Source organism: Lissotriton helveticus, chromosome 4_1 (genome assembly GCF_964261635.1).
Source record: "Lissotriton helveticus chromosome 4_1, aLisHel1.1, whole genome shotgun sequence".
Taxonomy (NCBI): Eukaryota; Metazoa; Chordata; class Amphibia; order Caudata; family Salamandridae; genus Lissotriton; species Lissotriton helveticus.
The window spans coordinates 2,005,322,145-2,005,340,686 of NC_136063.1; the positions used below are offsets into that span (position 1 = coordinate 2,005,322,145).

At 46.9% G+C, this 18,542-nt stretch overlaps 1 protein-coding gene across 2 annotated transcripts in view; it reads left to right on the forward strand.

Annotated features, from left to right (window-relative positions):
• Positions 1-18,542, forward strand: part of FMR1 (fragile X messenger ribonucleoprotein 1) — a 698,844-nt gene that overhangs the window by 625,310 nt on the left and 54,992 nt on the right. For both annotated transcript variants that reach the window (XM_078688630.1, XM_078688632.1), the window contains exon 14: positions 5,891-5,973. In XM_078688630.1, the coding sequence (XP_078544756.1) occupies positions 5,891-5,973 (83 nt within the window). The remainder of the gene's footprint in view (positions 1-5,890; positions 5,974-18,542) is intronic.

Below are 18,542 nucleotides of genomic sequence, written 5' to 3' on the forward strand. Positions count from 1 at the left end.
AAGAGATAGAATTGTCTTTAATGTCATTGGCGTCAGGTAAAGCTGTGGGACCCGATGCTATTCCTCTTGAGTTTTTTAGGCTGTTCCACCCTGTGTTAAAATATGAGTTAATTACTTTGTTTTTAGCTGCTCAAAAGGGAATGGCTCCATCATCATGGAAAGACTCAATAATCACGGTTTTTCTTAAAAAGGAAAAAAGGATAAATCTCCGTTGTCTCCATCTTCATTTCGTTCTATTTCTTTAATTAATGCAGATAGTAACGTTTATTCTAAGATCCTGGCTTCACGACTTGCTAGGATTATCACTCCATTACTATCGAAATATCAGCACAGGTTTATTCCCGCACGTGTTACTGTGAATCACATTCACCGTGTGATTACTTTTCTAGATTGGGCCCAAGCAACCCGCTCAAATATTGGTGTCACCCTGTTGGATGCTGAGAAAGCATTCAACAGGGTGGCCTGGGCATATTTGTGGTATATCTTGTCTAGAAAGGGACTATGCCCAGGTATCCTAACTGCATTAAGGACTATGTATAATTCCCCTCAAGCATCTATTTGAGTAAATATGGAAACTTCCGCCCCTTTCTCAATTACCCGCGGTACACGACAGGGGTGCCCATGCTCCCCCCTTTTTGCACTTTATATTGATCTCTTTCTTAATCGTCTCAATTTGGAAGAAAGGATAAAACCTATCTACTTAGCCCACACCAATTACCGAGCGTTAGCATACGCCGACGACATCGTGGTTGTTACAATAGATATAGAGGCAGCTGTGCCAGCTATTAATGATTTAGCTGGGCAGTTCGGGCTCTTCTCAGGGTACAAGCTGAATCTCTCAAAGACTCAAGTTCTATATTCTGGGGATGACCCTCCTGCTAGTATTCCACTTGCTTCGGAAGTCACCTATCTCTGGATTAAGATCTCGCTTCCAATAACTAACATCCCTGAATTGAATTTTAACCCAACACTGGTTAAAATTAACTCTCTACTAGAAAGATTAGACCATCTTCATTTATCCTTACACGGGAGAGTTAATGTATTGAAAATGGTAATATTACCAAAATTTCTGTATATGTTCCGTGCAATACCCTTAGAATTTCCTTTAGTCTGTTTTAAAAACTTAGGGCAATTTCGAGATTTTTGTGGGGGTATAAACGACAGCGTAAAGCTCTTAAAAAAATTATTCTCTCTAAAGAGTGTGGGGGTTTGAATGTTCCTTATTTTCTTTTTTATTATATTGCGGCGATTCTTCAGTTTATTAGCCCACTTATAATGGGGGAGAGAGCTATTCCTTGTTGTAGCGCTCCCTCAATTTATGAGTTAGTCAAGGGTGAAGGGATGAAAGGGTGTTTTTTGAAGATAATTGAGCCAAGTTACTACAAGAAGACGAGATTTAAGATTTTAACTTCAGCTTATGGTGTTTGGCAAAAGGTTAGACGACATTTACATATTCCAAAATTGAATATATATACACCTTTTTCTGCACCTGGCTTATTACCCTCCCCTATTTTTTGTGATCTAGTAGCAATCAGATGGGGGACTAAAGGAATATGTTACTTGGGATATGTTGATTGATGGCCATTTGATCTCTTTTTCTGAATTACAGACAAAGTTTTCGTTAACGAAAAATGACTTCTTTAAGTTTTTGCAAATTCGTAGTTTTCTAATGAATACAGGGCAACTATTAGATTCCCGGTTGAATCAAATTCCCCTTATGGAGTACTTAGCAAAAAAGACAACAATTGGTATATTGTACTTATCTTTGATGCAGGAATTCTCTGATGATCTGGAAAATTGTCAATCAAGATGGATAAATAAGTTGGGAATTCCTGAAATGGACATACTTGTGTCTGTTAAGCTGGCTAACAGAATTCTTATAACAGGGATGTCGAAATCACAATACTTTATGTCCATACACGATTTGTATTATACCCCTAGTAAGGTTTCTAAATGGAGTACAACAACGGGGACCAAATGCAGCAGATGTGGTCTCTATGCTGCTGATACTGTACATATGTTTTTTCAGTGCTCTAAGTTAGCCCTATTCTTTCAAGAAATTGAACGGGTTTTGGGGGGGATTCTTGAATGTCCTATTAAGATTACCGCTGAGATGTTACTGATTGGGTGCAACTCAAGTACAGTGGGGTATCCAAGACCAAAAGCTATAACCCATTTTCTTTTTATTTGTATGGCTGTACTACGAGCTTGCATTACTAGAGAATGGATTTTGAATTTGAATTTGAATTTTAAAATATTTATAGAGCGCTCTTATACCAGAATCGGTTTCATGGCGCTAGGTAGCAGAAGGTCAGTGGAAGCAGGGAAGAAGGCTAGGCAGCTGCAGATCTGGAAAACAGAAAGGTCTTAAGATGCTTGCGGAATTCCAGGTAGGAAGAAGACGTCCTAAGAGTAAGTGGGAGTGAATTCCAAAAGGACGGAGCCAGTACTGCAAATCTGGCCCCACCGGACTTCTGTTTTCTGAAGCGAGGGACGGACAAAAGGGCCAAATGAGTGGAACGGAGTTCTCTCGAAGGAAGATAGGGGGAAATGGCTTCGCACAAGAAAGCGGGGGCGGTTCCTAATCTGGCCTGGTAGGTGATACATCCAAGCTTGAAAAGGGCCCTCTCCCTCACTGGGAGCCAATGGAGGGACTGCAGCAAGGGGGTCGTGTGGTTGAACCTGGAGAGTCCGTAAATCAGGCGAGCCGCCTGATTTTGAATCTGTTGGAGCCGACGGAACAGGTAGGCCGGCGCACCGTTGTAGATAACGTTCCCGTAGTCGAGGCGCGAAAGCACCATGGCCATGAGGATAAGTTTAAGCGGCTGAGAAGAAACGAGAGACCCTTCGGATGATCCGAAGGGAGAAAAAACATGCAGACACAACTGCATTGGTCTGCGTGTGAAGGGTGAGCATGGGATTGATGAGAATGCCCAGGGTTTTGACCTTGGAAACAGGAAGAGGGGGAGGGCCAAGGGCAGAGGGCCAGAAGGAAGGAGACCAGGGACTGCAACCACCCCCCGTCAGGACCAATTCGGTCTTGTCCGGGTTTAATTTGAGGTGGTTGCAGTTCATCCACCCTTGGATAAAAAGCATAACCTTCTGGAAGTTAGAAGCCGAGGAAGGGGAAGAGGAAAGGTTGAAAACAAGTTGGAGGTCATCGGCGTAATTGAACACCGAGACCTCCATCAGCTGTAAAGAAAAAATGAGGGGTGAAATGTATAAATTAAAAAGCAAGGGAGACAGGGAAGAGCCTTGGGGGACTCCACATGTCACCCTCCTAAGAGGAGCAGTGAAGTTGGCAAGATGGACAGCCTGTTCCCTGTCCGTCAAGAACGAACGGAGCCAGGCATAGGCCGTGCCCCCAATGCCCGCCGTTTCGACACGGGTCAGCAAGATGTCATGATCCACCGTGTCGAATGCGGCGGACAGATCTAACAGGACCAAAGCCTGTGGCCGGCCAGTATCAATACCCTCCCTTAGTTGATCCATTACCAGGATTAACCCTGATCCCCCGTCTTTTCTCAGTTGGCGGGAAAGGCTATTATTAATGTATAATATAGAAATGGCTATTTATAGAACTAAGGGGTTGAGGAGGAGGGATACGGGAGTAAAAATTTGGGCACCAATCACTGGATGGATTTAATAATGTTTTTGATTTGAAAATGCCCTAATTTCGGTTAATGCGCTTGGCTGTATGTATCTACTAAGTATGACTTCTGCTCTTTTGCTTTGTCTGTTTTTCCTTGCATAAAAAAAAAAAAAAGGAATTTGCAAGGTGGCACTCGCTTTTCAGCACGAGTGGAGTTGCGGTCTGTTGTACGCCTTTCCGCCTATACCACAACTGCCCAGAGTGCTGAACAAGGGGCACGGAGAGTCTGGTATCCCGAGCTGTTCAACATGGCCATCGATCCTCCGGTCAGACTGCCTCTTCGGGAGGATCTCTGTCGCAGCAGCAGGGGACGGTCGTCCACCAGAACATGTCCAGTCTCCACCTCCTTTCGTGGAGATTGAGCATTGGCAGTTTACATGGTTCGACTTACCTCCCGAAGTCTGTGACGTAAACCTGGCAGACAGCCATCCCTCCACAAAAACGGTATACGCCTGTAGGTGGAACAAATTTGTGGCATGGTGCACAGCAAAGGTTGTGGATCCCCTTTCTGCCCCTCTTTCTGAGGTTCTCTTATTCCTTCTTTCTTTAGCCCAGCATGGTTCTGCTCTGGGCACTATCAAAGGCTATATTTCAGCCATCTCTGCCTTCCTTTGGTTGCCAAATCAGCCTTCTCTTTTCAAGTCCCCCGGTTGTTAACCGTTTCCTAAAAGGCTCAACACCACCTTCTGACGCGCAGAGGTTCTGCTGACGAAAAAACTTTCTGGATCCAGTCTGACGCCGAGGGGTAATTGTAAGGTAAGGAAGCTATAACTAACTAATGTTTCTTACAGATAGGTTAGTAACTTGTGCAGCAGGTACGTAACTTGTTCTTTTCATCTTTATATCTATTAGGCCTTGCCTAAATCATAAAATGTAATAGTTGGTTATGCTCAATATTTTCCATCAAGTTTCTCATTGATAAACCTAGAATTCTGGTTGAATTCGGTCAGCTATACCATTCTAAGATCTGTACTTATAAGAACCCCAAAGACACGTCTTTTCAGTAAGACAATTGTGTGAGTTTGTAATCTCTATCTAGTTTCAAATTTGAAAATTATATTTTGTATTGCTTCATGTGCATTCAAAAGCCATGCCCTTCAGTAACAAACAATTCAGATTTTTGTGGTACTTTCTACCTCTGCCTAGTTTGTTAACAAGCTGCAGGTATTTTCTGCTAAGATCCCAAATGGTTTGTTAGTTTTAGAGAAGAACTATGCTGGTAATCGAGATGCACCCAGATTTTCTCCCAAAAGTACTGATTTCCCTTTTAACCACTTTGCCAATACCTTGTATGATACTAAGAAGGCTTGTCTTCAGTTTCAAAGTGGTAATTTGGGTTTTTATGGGGTCCATAAGACCTTTTCGTTATTATCATAGATCTTGCAACAGTTAACAATGGCGGGTATTGAAGCTTATAAAGCTTCTGTTGTCTATTTGATTGCTTTCTATATTACTGAATATTGCTGTGTGTGGTGACTTTCCTACCTCATTGTATTGATGCCTTCTGGGATTCTTGCCCATGCAGTTAGTGCCAAGGCAACAGCATTCTGAAGGTCAAGATTAAGCATGGGATGCTAGCTCTTCAACCGGTGCTTAGCACAGCAATGTCATATTTATCTGAACCTTGTGGTGTTTGTAAGACTCCTACCAACATTGTTTTCTTTAATGCCTAAGATTATTTTCTGTGTGTCCGAAGAAGGGAGCGAAGATGCAGGAATATGTACAAGTTGCTCAGCAAAGTTTGTTGTCTAGTTCCAGTTTCCCCCTTTATTGTTCATCATCATATTCAAACCTACTCTCACTTTTCTGTATAGGAATGCTATAACCATAGACTGATAGAAAAACTGAAAAAGGGAGAAAAGCTAAAGAAGGGAGACTGAAATGTAAGAAAAAAACTGAAGGGTGACTGAAAAGTATGTAAATAGAGCTAGCACAACAACAGTAGCATAAATGTGTTGGTGTCAAGTTTCTTAACCATTTCACTGCTGTGATGGCGCTTCCAGTTTTTTCTTGTGATACCTGCCCTGTACTGACCTTTAACGTCACAGGAAGGTTGGATGAATGAAGAGCTCTAAGTTGATACAGTGAATAATAGAAATGTAAGAAAAAATACTTTATTTTGTAGAGTGATTTTTTTAAAATGACAACTGTTTTATGACGATTGCACTGATATAAATTTGGACTTACATTGTAGCTCTAGTTGAATACACCTTGCATTAAAGATAATTTCATTTTTAGTGAATGATGAACAGTCACGAACAGATAACCGTCAACGTAACTCAAGAGATGCTAAAACGAGAACAGCAGATTCATCACTCCAGGTAAACTGTGTGTGTGTGTTTGATACTTTTAATTAAACTTAAACGTCATATTTATTCATTTTAAAAAGTATAAAAACAGGAGTGGCTATAACATTTGTTAAGATGGAGTAGTAAGAATATCAACAAATAGTTTTTCACCAAGAATATACATCTTGTTGCATAATTAGTAAAATCTATTCTGTAGTAAATAATAGGGGCTCTTGAAACAATGATAAAAGAACAAACTTTATCTAATTTATTTAAAACAATATTTTATACCAAGGCATTTATAAAGAGAATCTAGACTGATACCTGAGGACATAGGGTGTCAGAAAATACATGGAATCATATTGGTGTTTCTCTCATTGTAATGTTGATCATTTAATTTCTTGGCTATGCAAATATTATATTCATGTATACATTTGAATAAGCATCACTTTATCTACTGGAAACATTAAGCTGCTTCCAAATATTTTTCATTTAAAGTGTAAACATGTTAAACAAAACTCAATTGAATAACATTCAACAAATGTGTTTGCATTTGATTAAATTAGCTGAATTCAAAACTTACTAAGTTTGCATTTGAAGCAAAAAGAAACATTGTAGACGCACTAGTAATATTAAACAAATAATGGGAACATTAGAAGAGACATAAGTAGTAGTAGTATCAGTTGTTGATGTGCACTGGAGGTAGCATTCATTATAGATTTTTCATGTAGTAGTAAGAGTAAGAGCAATACTTGAAGCAGTGGTGTAATTTTAGAACTGATTGGAAGACTAATAGTAGTGGCAGTAGTATTTATGTCCGCAAACCCAGTACCAGTCATACACATGAGGTACCATTTTTATCTGATAGAGACTTCTAGCTGCAGATTCCTTACCTTTGAATTTCTCAGGCATCAGGCTGGATCTGGAAACCTTTGCTGAGCAATACCCCTTGCGCTCGACGTCAGGTGGCTCCATTCGGCTCTGCATGTCTTCGATGATGTCGGTATGGTCTGTTGTGACGTGACGATGCCTACATAGATACAGATAATGCGTTACTGAAGGTAAGTAACTTGTTCATTAGGAGAAGTGTGGGAACAATAGGTTGTAGGAACGTTGTAGATCCCTGCTGATTCTTCAACTTTCCTTCACAGAAACATGAGGGCAATGGGTGATTTTAGCCAAAATGTTAGGTTTGCAGTGTATTTTTGGTAAGAAATAGTACTGAGGTCCACAAAATTGAAGTCACCCTAGACCCTCCTTGATGCCTAGTTTTCAAAAGTGTTAGAAGTTGTTATTCTGATGGATACTTCTAACTGCAGATTCCCCACATTTAGAATATCCACAGGTGCCAGACTGGATCTAGAAGATATAAAAAGCACTGCTTCCTCATGCCAGTAGGTGGCACTGTGTTGCTCAGCATTGACTTCATTCTGCCCCAGAAGAGTCGATATAAGAGCCACCAAAGCACGTCAGTTCCTTTCTTTACATGCCTTTGTACGAGGATCTGTCTCTTGCTCTGACTTTTTCCTCGTCAGTTGACAAGCTTTTTATCAATATTAGTTTTTTCCAGTGTGCACTGGAAATGTGTCACCTCCTAAAACTACAGTATTTAAACCTTGTGGGAATTGTCATAAGCAGATATCTGTCACAGACAAAACAGGTTGCTGATGTTTCGGTTCGGGGATACAACTCCTAAGTCTGCAAAAATGTGCCCTTATGAATCCGAAGGTGATCTAAAGCTGTACAGTTCCTGCAACCTACTGTTCCCACACTTCTAATGAACAAGTTACTTACCTTCAGTAACGCATTATCTGTGTGTGTGTGTGTGTGTGTGTGTGTGTGTGTGTGTGTGTGTGTGTGTGTATATATATATATATATATATATATATTTTTAATGGTATATATGCGATATAATGAATTGACATGATATTGATTTGGATATTTCTATGTTTTTTAAACTGCACGAGCACTTTATACACACCATCTAACCTACCATGTAAATTCTGAATATTATTGCTTAATACGATGTTGCACATTGTAAGATGGCCGCCGATCAGGCAAGATCTAGTCCTCTTTCTATGGTGTGGAGGAGGTGGGGATAAAATGGTGTTTCTCACTGTAATTCGGTTGACACTGACGAAGCCCTAGTGGTGAAACGCGTTTGTCGAGGGGGCAGGGGGTCTGCCAATAAAATTCTTTTCTGGACAAGAGACTTTGGAGTGCCGTCTATCTTTCGTTCTAAATAAAACGAATTGTGGCGATTTTATATATATATATATATATATATATATATATACATACATACATACTCACACATACATACAATAATAGACTTGGCAAATGCAAAAGTTATATGCATGGATAATATGAAATTCTACATGAGCCCCCTGGCGGCCATCGCACGCCAGCACAACCTCAACATCATCTCCTACGCCGACGACACCCAGCTGATCCTCTCCCTGACCAACGACCCCGCCGCCGCCAGAACCAACCTCCACGAAGGGATGAAAGACGTAGCCGAGTGGATGACGACCAGCCGCCTGAAACTGAACTCAGACAAGACGGAAGTCCTCATCCTGGGCTCCTCGCCCTCCGCCTGGGACGACTCCTGGTGGCCCCCCGCCCTGGGCACCGCACCCAAACCGACAGACCACGCACGCAACCTGGGCTTCATCCTGGACTCCTCCCTCTCCATGACCAGACAAGTCAACGCCGTCTCTGCGTCCTGTTTCAACATCCTGCGCATGCTACGGAAGATCTTCCGGTGGATCCCCACCGAGACCAGGTAGACGGTCACCCAGGCCCTCGTCACCAGCCGACTAGACTACGGCAACGCCCTCTACGCCGGAACCACCGCCAAGCTCCAGAAGAGACTCCAGCGGATCCAGAACGCCTCAGCCAGACTCATCCTCGACATCCCCCGACGCAGCCACATCTCCGGACACCTGAGAGACCTGCACTGGCTCCCCGTCAACAAGCGAATCACCTTCCGTCTCCTCACCCACGCACACAAAGCCCTACACGACCAAGGCACGAGCTACCTCAACAACCGCCTCAACTTCTGCGCTCCCAAACGCCACCTCCGATCGACCAACCACGCCCTCGCCGCCGTCCCCCGTCCCCCGCATCCGAAGAGCGACAACAGGAGGAAGGTCCTTCTCCTACCTGGCCGCCAAGACCTGGAACACCCTCCCTACCGACCTCCGCCTGACCCAAGATCACCTCTCCTTCAGGAAGAAGCTCAAGACCTGGCTGTTCGAGCAGTAGCGGCACCCCCCCCCCCCCCCCCAAAGCGCCTTTGAGACCCTCTGGGTGAGTAGTGCGCTCTATAAATGCCTTGATTGATTGATTGATTGATTGATTGAAATGAAGCACAAGAATAAAACACAGGCAAGTTATACTGGACGTCCTGCAAGAAATCAGAGAGATATATATACACTAACCACTAACTACATCGGATGATTAACTTGGATGTGCACTCACTCACACATCACAAAGTCAATACTCAAAGAAAACACCTCAGATGATTATAGCCACTGGAAACTGAAGATGCACACTGACACTAACGCACCATAGTGATTATTAAAGCCACTAGAAACTGAAAATGCACGCAAACAGCCACACATTACAATGGCACCAATCACAAATCAAACACTTTACCTGGTGCAATCTTCATCCTGACCCACTCCAGACTGGGGTTTTCACTGCTGGGGTAAAGAGACTCACCAACCAGGGTTCTGCTGTACCGAAGTAGATGCGTTCCTCCCCATTCGGACTCCAAAACAATCCCAGTCTCTAACTCAACAAACCTCAGCTCAAAGCACACTATAAGGTTCACTCTCTCTCTTTCTCTCTCTCTCCCTCTCTCCCTTTCTCTCTCTCTCTCTCCCTCTCTCTCTCTCTCTCCCTCTCCCTCTCAAATGCACATCCCACACATTCTCCCTCAAATGCACATCCCACACATTCTGTCCTGGCGAGGCTGCTTTACTCTGTGATAGCTCCCTCTTTAAAACGGCAGGAAATCTTCAAGGAAAAAAGCATATGCAAGTAAAACACCAAAAGTCAGTTAAAATGATGGTAGTCAAATGTCATCACGTGGTTTCAAAACATGTGAGTGCCTCTAGCACTACAGACCCTCACACTGCTTTTTGACTGTGCCAGGTGGCATATGGAACAAATCCAGGACAATAGGGTTATCATCCAGATGTTTCAGCCACGGTCTTGGGTCTCAGTGTAAGTGGCTCTGAGGCTTCTTGACCTCATGCACCCTGCTTGGTGACTATGCTAGGTGTCCTATGCAGTCACTGTAATTGAACCTGAAGTCTCAGTGGGCTGAGCACTAATGGAACTTGACAGATTCCATTTGGGTTCATGATGCGACTGCAAAACACATGCAGTGATGGCTGCTTGACCACTATTACACCAGCTGCTGACCTCTCTCCCTGTCCCACCCAGAGCTCATGGTGGTGAAGGATGCGACATTGCTGGGATGGTGAGGTCATCTGGGTGAGGTGGCGATCTGAGGGCTCTAGTCTGCATGTGAGCCCGGACTCCTAATCAGCCTAGCTCTGAAAGCCTTCGTACTTTCCATCAAAAGTTGCTGGTTCAGGTTCTCACATACAACACCACCTCCAGTGCTACTGCAACAGGCAGGGAAGAGTGGAATCCTGGGTCGTGTGCCAAGAAGCACTTTGTCCCTGGAGCAAGCTGGAATGTCAGGAATTTCCCTAGTCGTGATCCACCTAGAGGGACCTTTAAATGCCAGGGAAGACAAACTCAGCCGGCGGCCCCTGGCTCATCAGGAATAACGGTTACTTTCTGAAGTGCACAGGACATCTTCCAGCAAGTGGGAGTACTCGATAGATAAACAAGCATTTGCAATGCAATAGGTCTAGCATTTGCGAGAGACTGAACTATTGCCATTGTAAATGACAATGCCTTTTATTTATGTTTTAAAAACCAACACATAAATAAAAGCCATTGTCATTTACAATACCAATAGCTGAAACTCTTGCCAATGCAAGACCTATTGCATTGCAAATGCTTGTTTTTAGATGCAGGCATTACAGCAGGGAGTGGGACTCAGAAAGTGCATGTGCGCACAGCTTACCAAGCAAAAGTAAATAAGCAGGAGAGAGGCTGTGGTATAATCGCCACAGCTTCCGACTTCGGACCTGGGGAATCTGGTTTGATTTCCGGCTAGATAGTGCCTTTAACAATAAAATGTACAATACATTACTACAGTTGCTAAAATGTCAATGTACAATATATATATATATATATATATATATATATATATATGTATATATATATGTATATGTATATATATATGTATATGGATACAAAGGAGGCGGCACAGCCAGGGTACTTATTCAGTCTTATTTTATTTTTGCTTCACCCCACCAACGCGTTTCAGCCACAACTGGCCTTGTTCACGGTCGGTTAGTAGAAGAAGGACTAACCGAAATTGTTCTGGGTCACGATCCGACCCCTGGGCAGAGCACTCGCTGCGGAGCGCTCTCGAATGGCTGTGGATCATGTTGCATGCTGATATATATGTATATGTATATATATGTATATGTATATATATATTACTGCACGTTCCTCCTTACATCCATTGTTTGGAAAAGAAAAGAAAATGGCTGGCACTCTGGTATCCGTTTCTAGAATTTATTCTACCAAACCCCCCTCACCCCAAAAAAAAAATAAAAAAAAATATGTATATATATATATATATGTATGTATATGTATATATACATATACATACATCCTACTGGCGGTTGCCAGTAGGTAGTTATAGTTAGGGCCTAATATCCATAGGAAATCCGCAGCATTATATTGGCAATAACTTTGGCGCCAATTGATGAATCTTCTTGAAATTTTCCAAACGTTTGGCCAGCTCAGTTCCGCTCCTTCCCTGAAAGTTTGCGGTGATTGGTCAAGTGGGGGCCGAGAAAAAAGGGGGTCCCAAAACGTGTTTTCTCCATGCAATTTCCCGTAGGACCTTTAGCCACGGCTAGAGCCCGAACGGCTGAACGGAATTACACCAAATTTGGCAAAGAGGTAGTCCTCAGTTCCGACTTGTGCCTTTTGCTTATATGGTGTCAGTCTGTTCAGAAGTTCCTGAGAAAATTACGGTTAAAGTCATTTATATATCTATGAGCGCGGGGATCCACGAATTGTGTGAGGATTGGCATCTTAGCATAAGCGCACCATCCCAAACACGCGTTCAATGCTAATTGGCTGTCAAGCGGTTGTAAAAATTCGAATCCAGGAACTGTTGACAGCCATTTTGTGCCTCGGTAGAAGCGAGGCTGAAGAAGTCAGTGGAATATGTGTTCAAAACGGAGAAAGTGGGCAGGGTAGAAATTATTTTACCCTGTAGACCTGCTTAGGGGGTGCTAGAAGGACCCCCAGGGCCCACATTTTTTTTTTAACCGGGATGCGTGTAGGGTGCGTGGACTGTGCCGTAAAATAAATAAAATAAAAAGGATTTTTTTTTTAAATAATTCATCTCCGGTGGGTTAAATACCAGGGTCAGAATTATTAGATTTTATGTGGGGCCCAGAGGGGACTCCCAGCCTCGGGGATCGTCAGCGCCCGGGGCTAAAAAGAAAAAAAATGGTGGGGGGAGGGGTTGAAGGTCCTGAAAGCCGCGGGGACCATCACCCTTCGGGGCTTTATGTATTGTGGGAGGGGGACTACGTGGCTCCCCCGGTGGAGCACTTGAGGGCCCCGTTACCCACCGGGGCTACAAAAAAAGTATGGCTAGGGAGAGGGGCTGTAAGGTCTCCAAAGCCCCGGGGACCACCGCTCTCCGGGGCTGTATGTATTGTGGGAGGGCCAGTTCCTGCAGTGTTCCGGGGTGTCCATCTCGCCCTCCCATAGCAAGGAAATCTGTTCTCTCTTTCAAAATCAAAATCAGATTGCTTTTCCACATGGGGAATTGTATGTTAGTAGCTTGTGATGTGGAAAAGTAATGGCGAGTCCCAAACGCGTAGAAGTTGTGCATTAAAGGTGCTGGAGTCGCGCACCCTACAGATTATGAGTCGTGCTTCCAGCGCGTGCACACCAGGGGGCCGCACTGAGCGGTGCGCTGGGTGCGCGACTTGTAATTTTACCGTAAAAAAATAGCCGCTATCAGTAATTTCTGATATCTCTGGGGACCCTATCCCCGGGTCTTATAAAAAATGTTGGGGACCGCGAGGGGAGCTGCAATGCCCCCACGGTTCTGCCGTCTTCCCACATTCTTCGGGAGTCGGCATTGCTTTTCCGCAAGGGGAGATGTTAGCTTGTATGTGGAAATGCAATCTGCTTTTTATTTTGGAAGTGAGAACAGATTTCTCTGCTCTGTCTTTTAAAATGCAAACTAAGTCTGCTACGGGAGGGCAGGAGCCGTGAGACTCCCGCCCTCTCGAAGCAAACAGCAGTGTCCCGCGGGTAGGTACTCCATAAGCCGGGCGTTGCGGTCTCCAGGGCTCTCAAGGGCTGTAGGCATAGGGTCACGCAGTCTGTCTCTCTCAATACACAAATTTCCAAGGGTGGTGGTTCCCGGGACTTGAGGGAGGTCGTTGAGGCCCACACACTTCTAATTTTGTTGGGGGGGGGCTTGGACGCAAAAGTGGTGCAAGGGGGTAGTAAATCTGGTAAACAGTGTTTTGTTTTAGTTTGCTTTCCTTTTTGGTCTTGTAGAGGATCCAGGGTTAGTATAACGGTTTTTGTACAGCCAGTACCTTTCAACTCTACCCCCAAACGGCTTTCTGCCTGCTACCATAGTTACAGTTTATGGAACACTTAAATGAGCACAGAGGTTAGAAGTTTACCACACTATTTTGGTAATGGAAAAAAGTTACTGTGCTGGAGTTTTTAAACTTTTCCATAGGAACCGTTAGTCGTAGGTAAAGACTCTGGTAAAGATCAGGTAAAGAGTTAGCCGCAGAATTATACTTCAAATTATAAATATAATTTCTATTGAGGACCACTCATCCCCCTCCCCCAAAAAAAAGACGTATATAGTTTTTTTTGTTGTTAACTTTTATTAAAACAATAAATAACTGGAAATGTAACTTAAGGATAACAATACAATAAATAACTAGAAACATAACTTTAACAAAACAATATAATAAACAAAATGTGATATGGAGTCCAATAGAAGTACGGTAGGTAATCTGCAGAACAAAAAAGAAAATTAGTGTTTAAAATTGGATCGATGTGTCTAAATGAGGTCAAACATTACAAGTCAAATTAACAGTTGAAGATATTTTCTTTTTTTAACGTGTGCAGTGTGCCTGATACATTGCACTTGTCTTATAGGCTTGCGTTCAAGCGGTGTCTGTATGGAAGAGCCTACTGCGTCACATTTACATTACAGATCAACAGGTCTTTAAAATGATTCACAGATGAAACAGAATTAGGTGAGAGATCAAGTCATTATGCAGGACAATATTCTTTAGGGCTTATTTACAAGACTCTTGCGCCAGTTTTGTGTTACCTTTCTCATGTTGAAAGTGACGCAAAAGTGGCGCAAGGGGCTTGTAAATAAGGTCTTTCATTTCTAATGCAATCGGAGGCATTGTATATCTAGGTCGCTCTGTTTAACTTTTGTAAGCACTGTGGCCAACAGAGTTCACAACTTGAGCTCAGCTTTGGTTGGTCACGGCAGAGTGGACAACAGGTTCCATAACTTTAAAAGATAAAGAGAAATGATGTGAGAGGGAGAGAGAGAAAGAGAGAGAAAACAACATTAAAACTGTGAGAGAGTGAAAGTTATGGATGGACCAGTTAATAGTGGAGAAAATATTCGTAGCTCACCTTTTGCCTTGGTTGTGTGTCCAAGTATGTGCTGGTTCATAGTGCACTCCAGATCTGAAAGAGACACGTTAGTGATAGATTCCTTACCTTAGAATATCCCCAGGCGTCAGACTGGATCCGTAAAAATTTTGCGTAGCAATACCCCTGCGCGCCGGCAGGCATCGTCCACGGCTCCGCGTCCGTCGTCCGCGTCGTTAGCGCTGGAATGACGCCGCCCATGCACGTTTGCGTCAGTTCTTTTTTCCGCGCCAGCTAACGCAGATCCGGAGAAGCTCTACCCCTTAGTCATTTTTCGACTAAACTTTTTTGATCTTTTGATCATTTCTCTTCTCGAGTCTTCGACTCCGACGGTGCCGGTAGGGATGCCCGGGTTTAAACCCTGTTCCAAGTGCGACTGACTGATGTCGGTTACCGACCCCCATCGCCGATGCCTGAAGTGTTTCCACGACCACCGCACCTGCTCCGACTGCCGGGCCCTGACGTCGAAGGCTAGGCGGGAGCGGTCCCGCAAGTGGCTCGAGCTCCAGCAGTCGGCCCTGCGCCGCTCCAGGTCCCGGTCCCACAGGAGGTCGAGGGACCGGTCGCGGGGTCGGAGTCCTCACAGCTCTGGAACCGGACATCGGTCGTCAGGATCCAAGTCCTCAGGTAAGAGGCATGAGAGGTCGGAGAGGCGTCTTCATTCCTCCGACCCACCCCGACGCTCGCACGATGCGGCCGGGGGTTCGGGTGACACCACCCACGCAGCTCCGACGGAGTCGCAGGCGTTGCCACCTGCCCCACCCCTTCGGGTCCCTGGGCATGACGGGACACCAGAGGAGATCGAGCGGTACCTCATGGCCATGAGGTCCCTCCCTTCTCCGCCGGGTCCCGTGGCGCCTCCGGGCCCAACAGCCCCGGCTGGAGGCCCTAGCGGGTTGGGTACTTCGGCCCCGCGCCGACAGGTGCTTCGGCCCCGGCGCCGCCGGCGACTTCGGTCCCGGCGCTGCAGGACCTCACCGCATCCGGATCCGGGTCGTCGCCGGTCGACCTCACCGGCACCGGCCCTGCGGGTGTCGCCCCCGGAGCCCATTGTGGACGCCGTCCCCACTCTTCCCTTCGGTCCGACTCTGGCACCGGAGCTGCGCCGCTGGGCGCCGCTTCCGACGGCCTTTGGAGATTTTTTATTTCCATGAGGAGGCCCCGTCAGTTGACCCTGTTCTACAGGAGACGGGTGACGAGGGTGATTGAGAGGGGTCTGCGGACCCTCTAGCACAGGAGTGCCAGTCTCAAGAGGACTGGACATTTGAGCTTGGGGAGGCCAGTGGTATGTATTGACACTTCGCCAGACACTGGGTTTGTCTCCCCTCCCACCGTGGCTACGGAGGAGGGGGCTGCTTACAGTGTAGTGTTGACTAGGGCGGCCAAGGCCTTAAACCTTGAGCTCCCCGTTGCGGCCGTGAGGACTAACCTCCTCACTGAGGTCCTTAAACCGCAGGCAAGCTCCAGTGAGCCTCTGCTGCAGTTTAATGAGGCCTTGTGTGACGTTCTTGTGGGCACTTGGTCCAAGCCCGCCACAGGTCCGCCTGTGGATAGGAACGTGGCCAGACGCTACCGCCCGGCCCTGGGCGACCCTTGCTTTTTGTCCACCCATCCCACCCCCGAGAGCCTGGTCATCCAGGCCTCTACTTCCCAGACCGCATTCCCGACGGCTCCGCCCGACCGGGAATCCAAGAGGTACGAACAGTTCGGGAAGAAGGTGTTCTCGTCCCTCAGTTTGGGACTGCGGTCTGTCAATACCGCATGCCTCTTGGGCCGCTACACCCACACCCTGTGGGACACGGTCGCGGACGTGCTGCCACAATGTCCGGAGGAGGTCCGGGCTAAACTCGCCCAAGCCCTTACGGAGGGTCGAGATGCCGCTCGATATTCCATCCGGTGTGGGCTGGATACCACGGACTCACTGGGCAGGGCGATGGCAACGACGGTGGCGGTTCGACACCATGCCTGGCTGAGGACCGCCAACTTTTCGGCCGATGTCCAGGCCACTCTTCTGGACATGCCGTTCGATGGCCGTCACCACTTTGGCGACAAGGCAGACCATGCGCTTGAGCGTTTTAAGGACTCCAGGGCTACGGCCAAGTCCTTGGGCCTCTCGGCCACACGCCAGCAATCGGGTGCCTTTCGCTCCTTTCGTGGCCACGGAAGGGGCGCCCCCACACGAGCTGCCAGCCAGCAACCGCAGAATGTTCAACAGCGCTGTGGCGACCGTGGAAACCGCCGTAGCGGCGGTTGGGGGCAACGGCGCGGCCAGTCCACACCTCCCTCCGCAGCACCTGCCTCAAAATCTTCCTAGTCCGTGTTTTCAGGCCCATGTGACGCCAGTGGTGGCAGGGTTCGCCATCACCTCTTCCACTGGCGCACTGTCACGTCGGACAGGTGGGTGCTGCAAATCGTCCGAAGGGCTGTTTCCCTCCCCTTCGAGGCGACCCCTCCAGCCATGCCACCGCAATTCCACTGCGTGTCGGGGGATCACTTTCAACTTCTGCGAGAGGAAGTCACGCCGCTCTTGGCCAAGGGGGCCATCGAGCACGTTCCTGGGCGAGAAGTAGGGTGTGGTTGTTACTCCCACTACTTTCTGGTACCCAAGAAGGGCAAAGGGGGCCTACACCCTATCTTTGACCTACGGAACGTCCACGGCTTCCTCCGGAAGGAGAAGTTCAAGATGCTGACTTTGGCTCAGGTCTTAGCTGCCCTGGACCCCGGAGATTGGATGGTAGCGTTGGACTTGCAGGACGCTTATTTTCACATCCCGTCCTGCCGGTCCACCGGCGTTACCTGCGGTTCACGGTAGGCCACGAGCACTTTCAGTTTACCGTGCTCCCCTTCGGCTTTACCAGCGCCCCACGGGTGTTTACGAAGGTGATGGCGGTGGTCGTAGCTCATCTGCGCAGGTTAGGGGTGTCAGTCTTCCCCTACCTCGACGACTGGTTGTTGAAGGCGGGCTCGCCCCAGACAGTCGTCAGCCACCTCCAGATTACGGCCGACCTCCTGCACTTGCTGGGGTTCTCCATCAACGTGCCGAAGTCGCACCTGTGTCCCTCTCAGAAGATCCTCTTCATCGGAGCGGTTCTAGACTCGGTGCAGTTTCGGGTTTATCCTCCCGAACAGCGGGTTCGGGATATTCAGGCTCTGATTCCGATCTTTCAGCCTTTATCCGGAGTCTCGGTCAGGTTGACGCTGCAGCTTCTGGGGCTGATGGCCTCCTGCATCCTTCTGGTGCATCACGCCCGGTGGCAGATGCGGGCTCTGCAGTGGGACCTGAAGTTTCAGTGGGCCCAGCATCAGGGCAACCTGTCCGATCATGTCTTTATCTCGGAGGGCACTGCAAGACAGTTGCAGTGGTGGCTCACGGACCGCGATTGGGTCAGTTGCAGATCCCTCTCCCTACCCCACCCGGAGCATATGGTTGTGATGGACGCGTCCCTCCAGGGCTGGGGAGGCCACATGGGGGAGGCGGAGATCAGAGGCCTCTGGTCTCCGGCGGAGTCCCGGCTCCATATCAACTTTTTGGAGCTGCGGGCGATCCGTCTAGCACTGAAAGCATTCCTCCCCTCTGTCCGGGGGAGTGTAGTGCAGGTGTTCACGGACAACACCACCGCCATGTGGTATTGCAACAGACAGGGTGGGGTGGGGTCGTGGACCCTATTCCAGGAGGCTCTGCTCCTCTGGCAGTGGCTGGAACATCAGGGCGTGACCCTTGTGGTTCAACACCTGGCAGGTTCTCTGAACGCCAGGGTGGATGAACTCAGCCG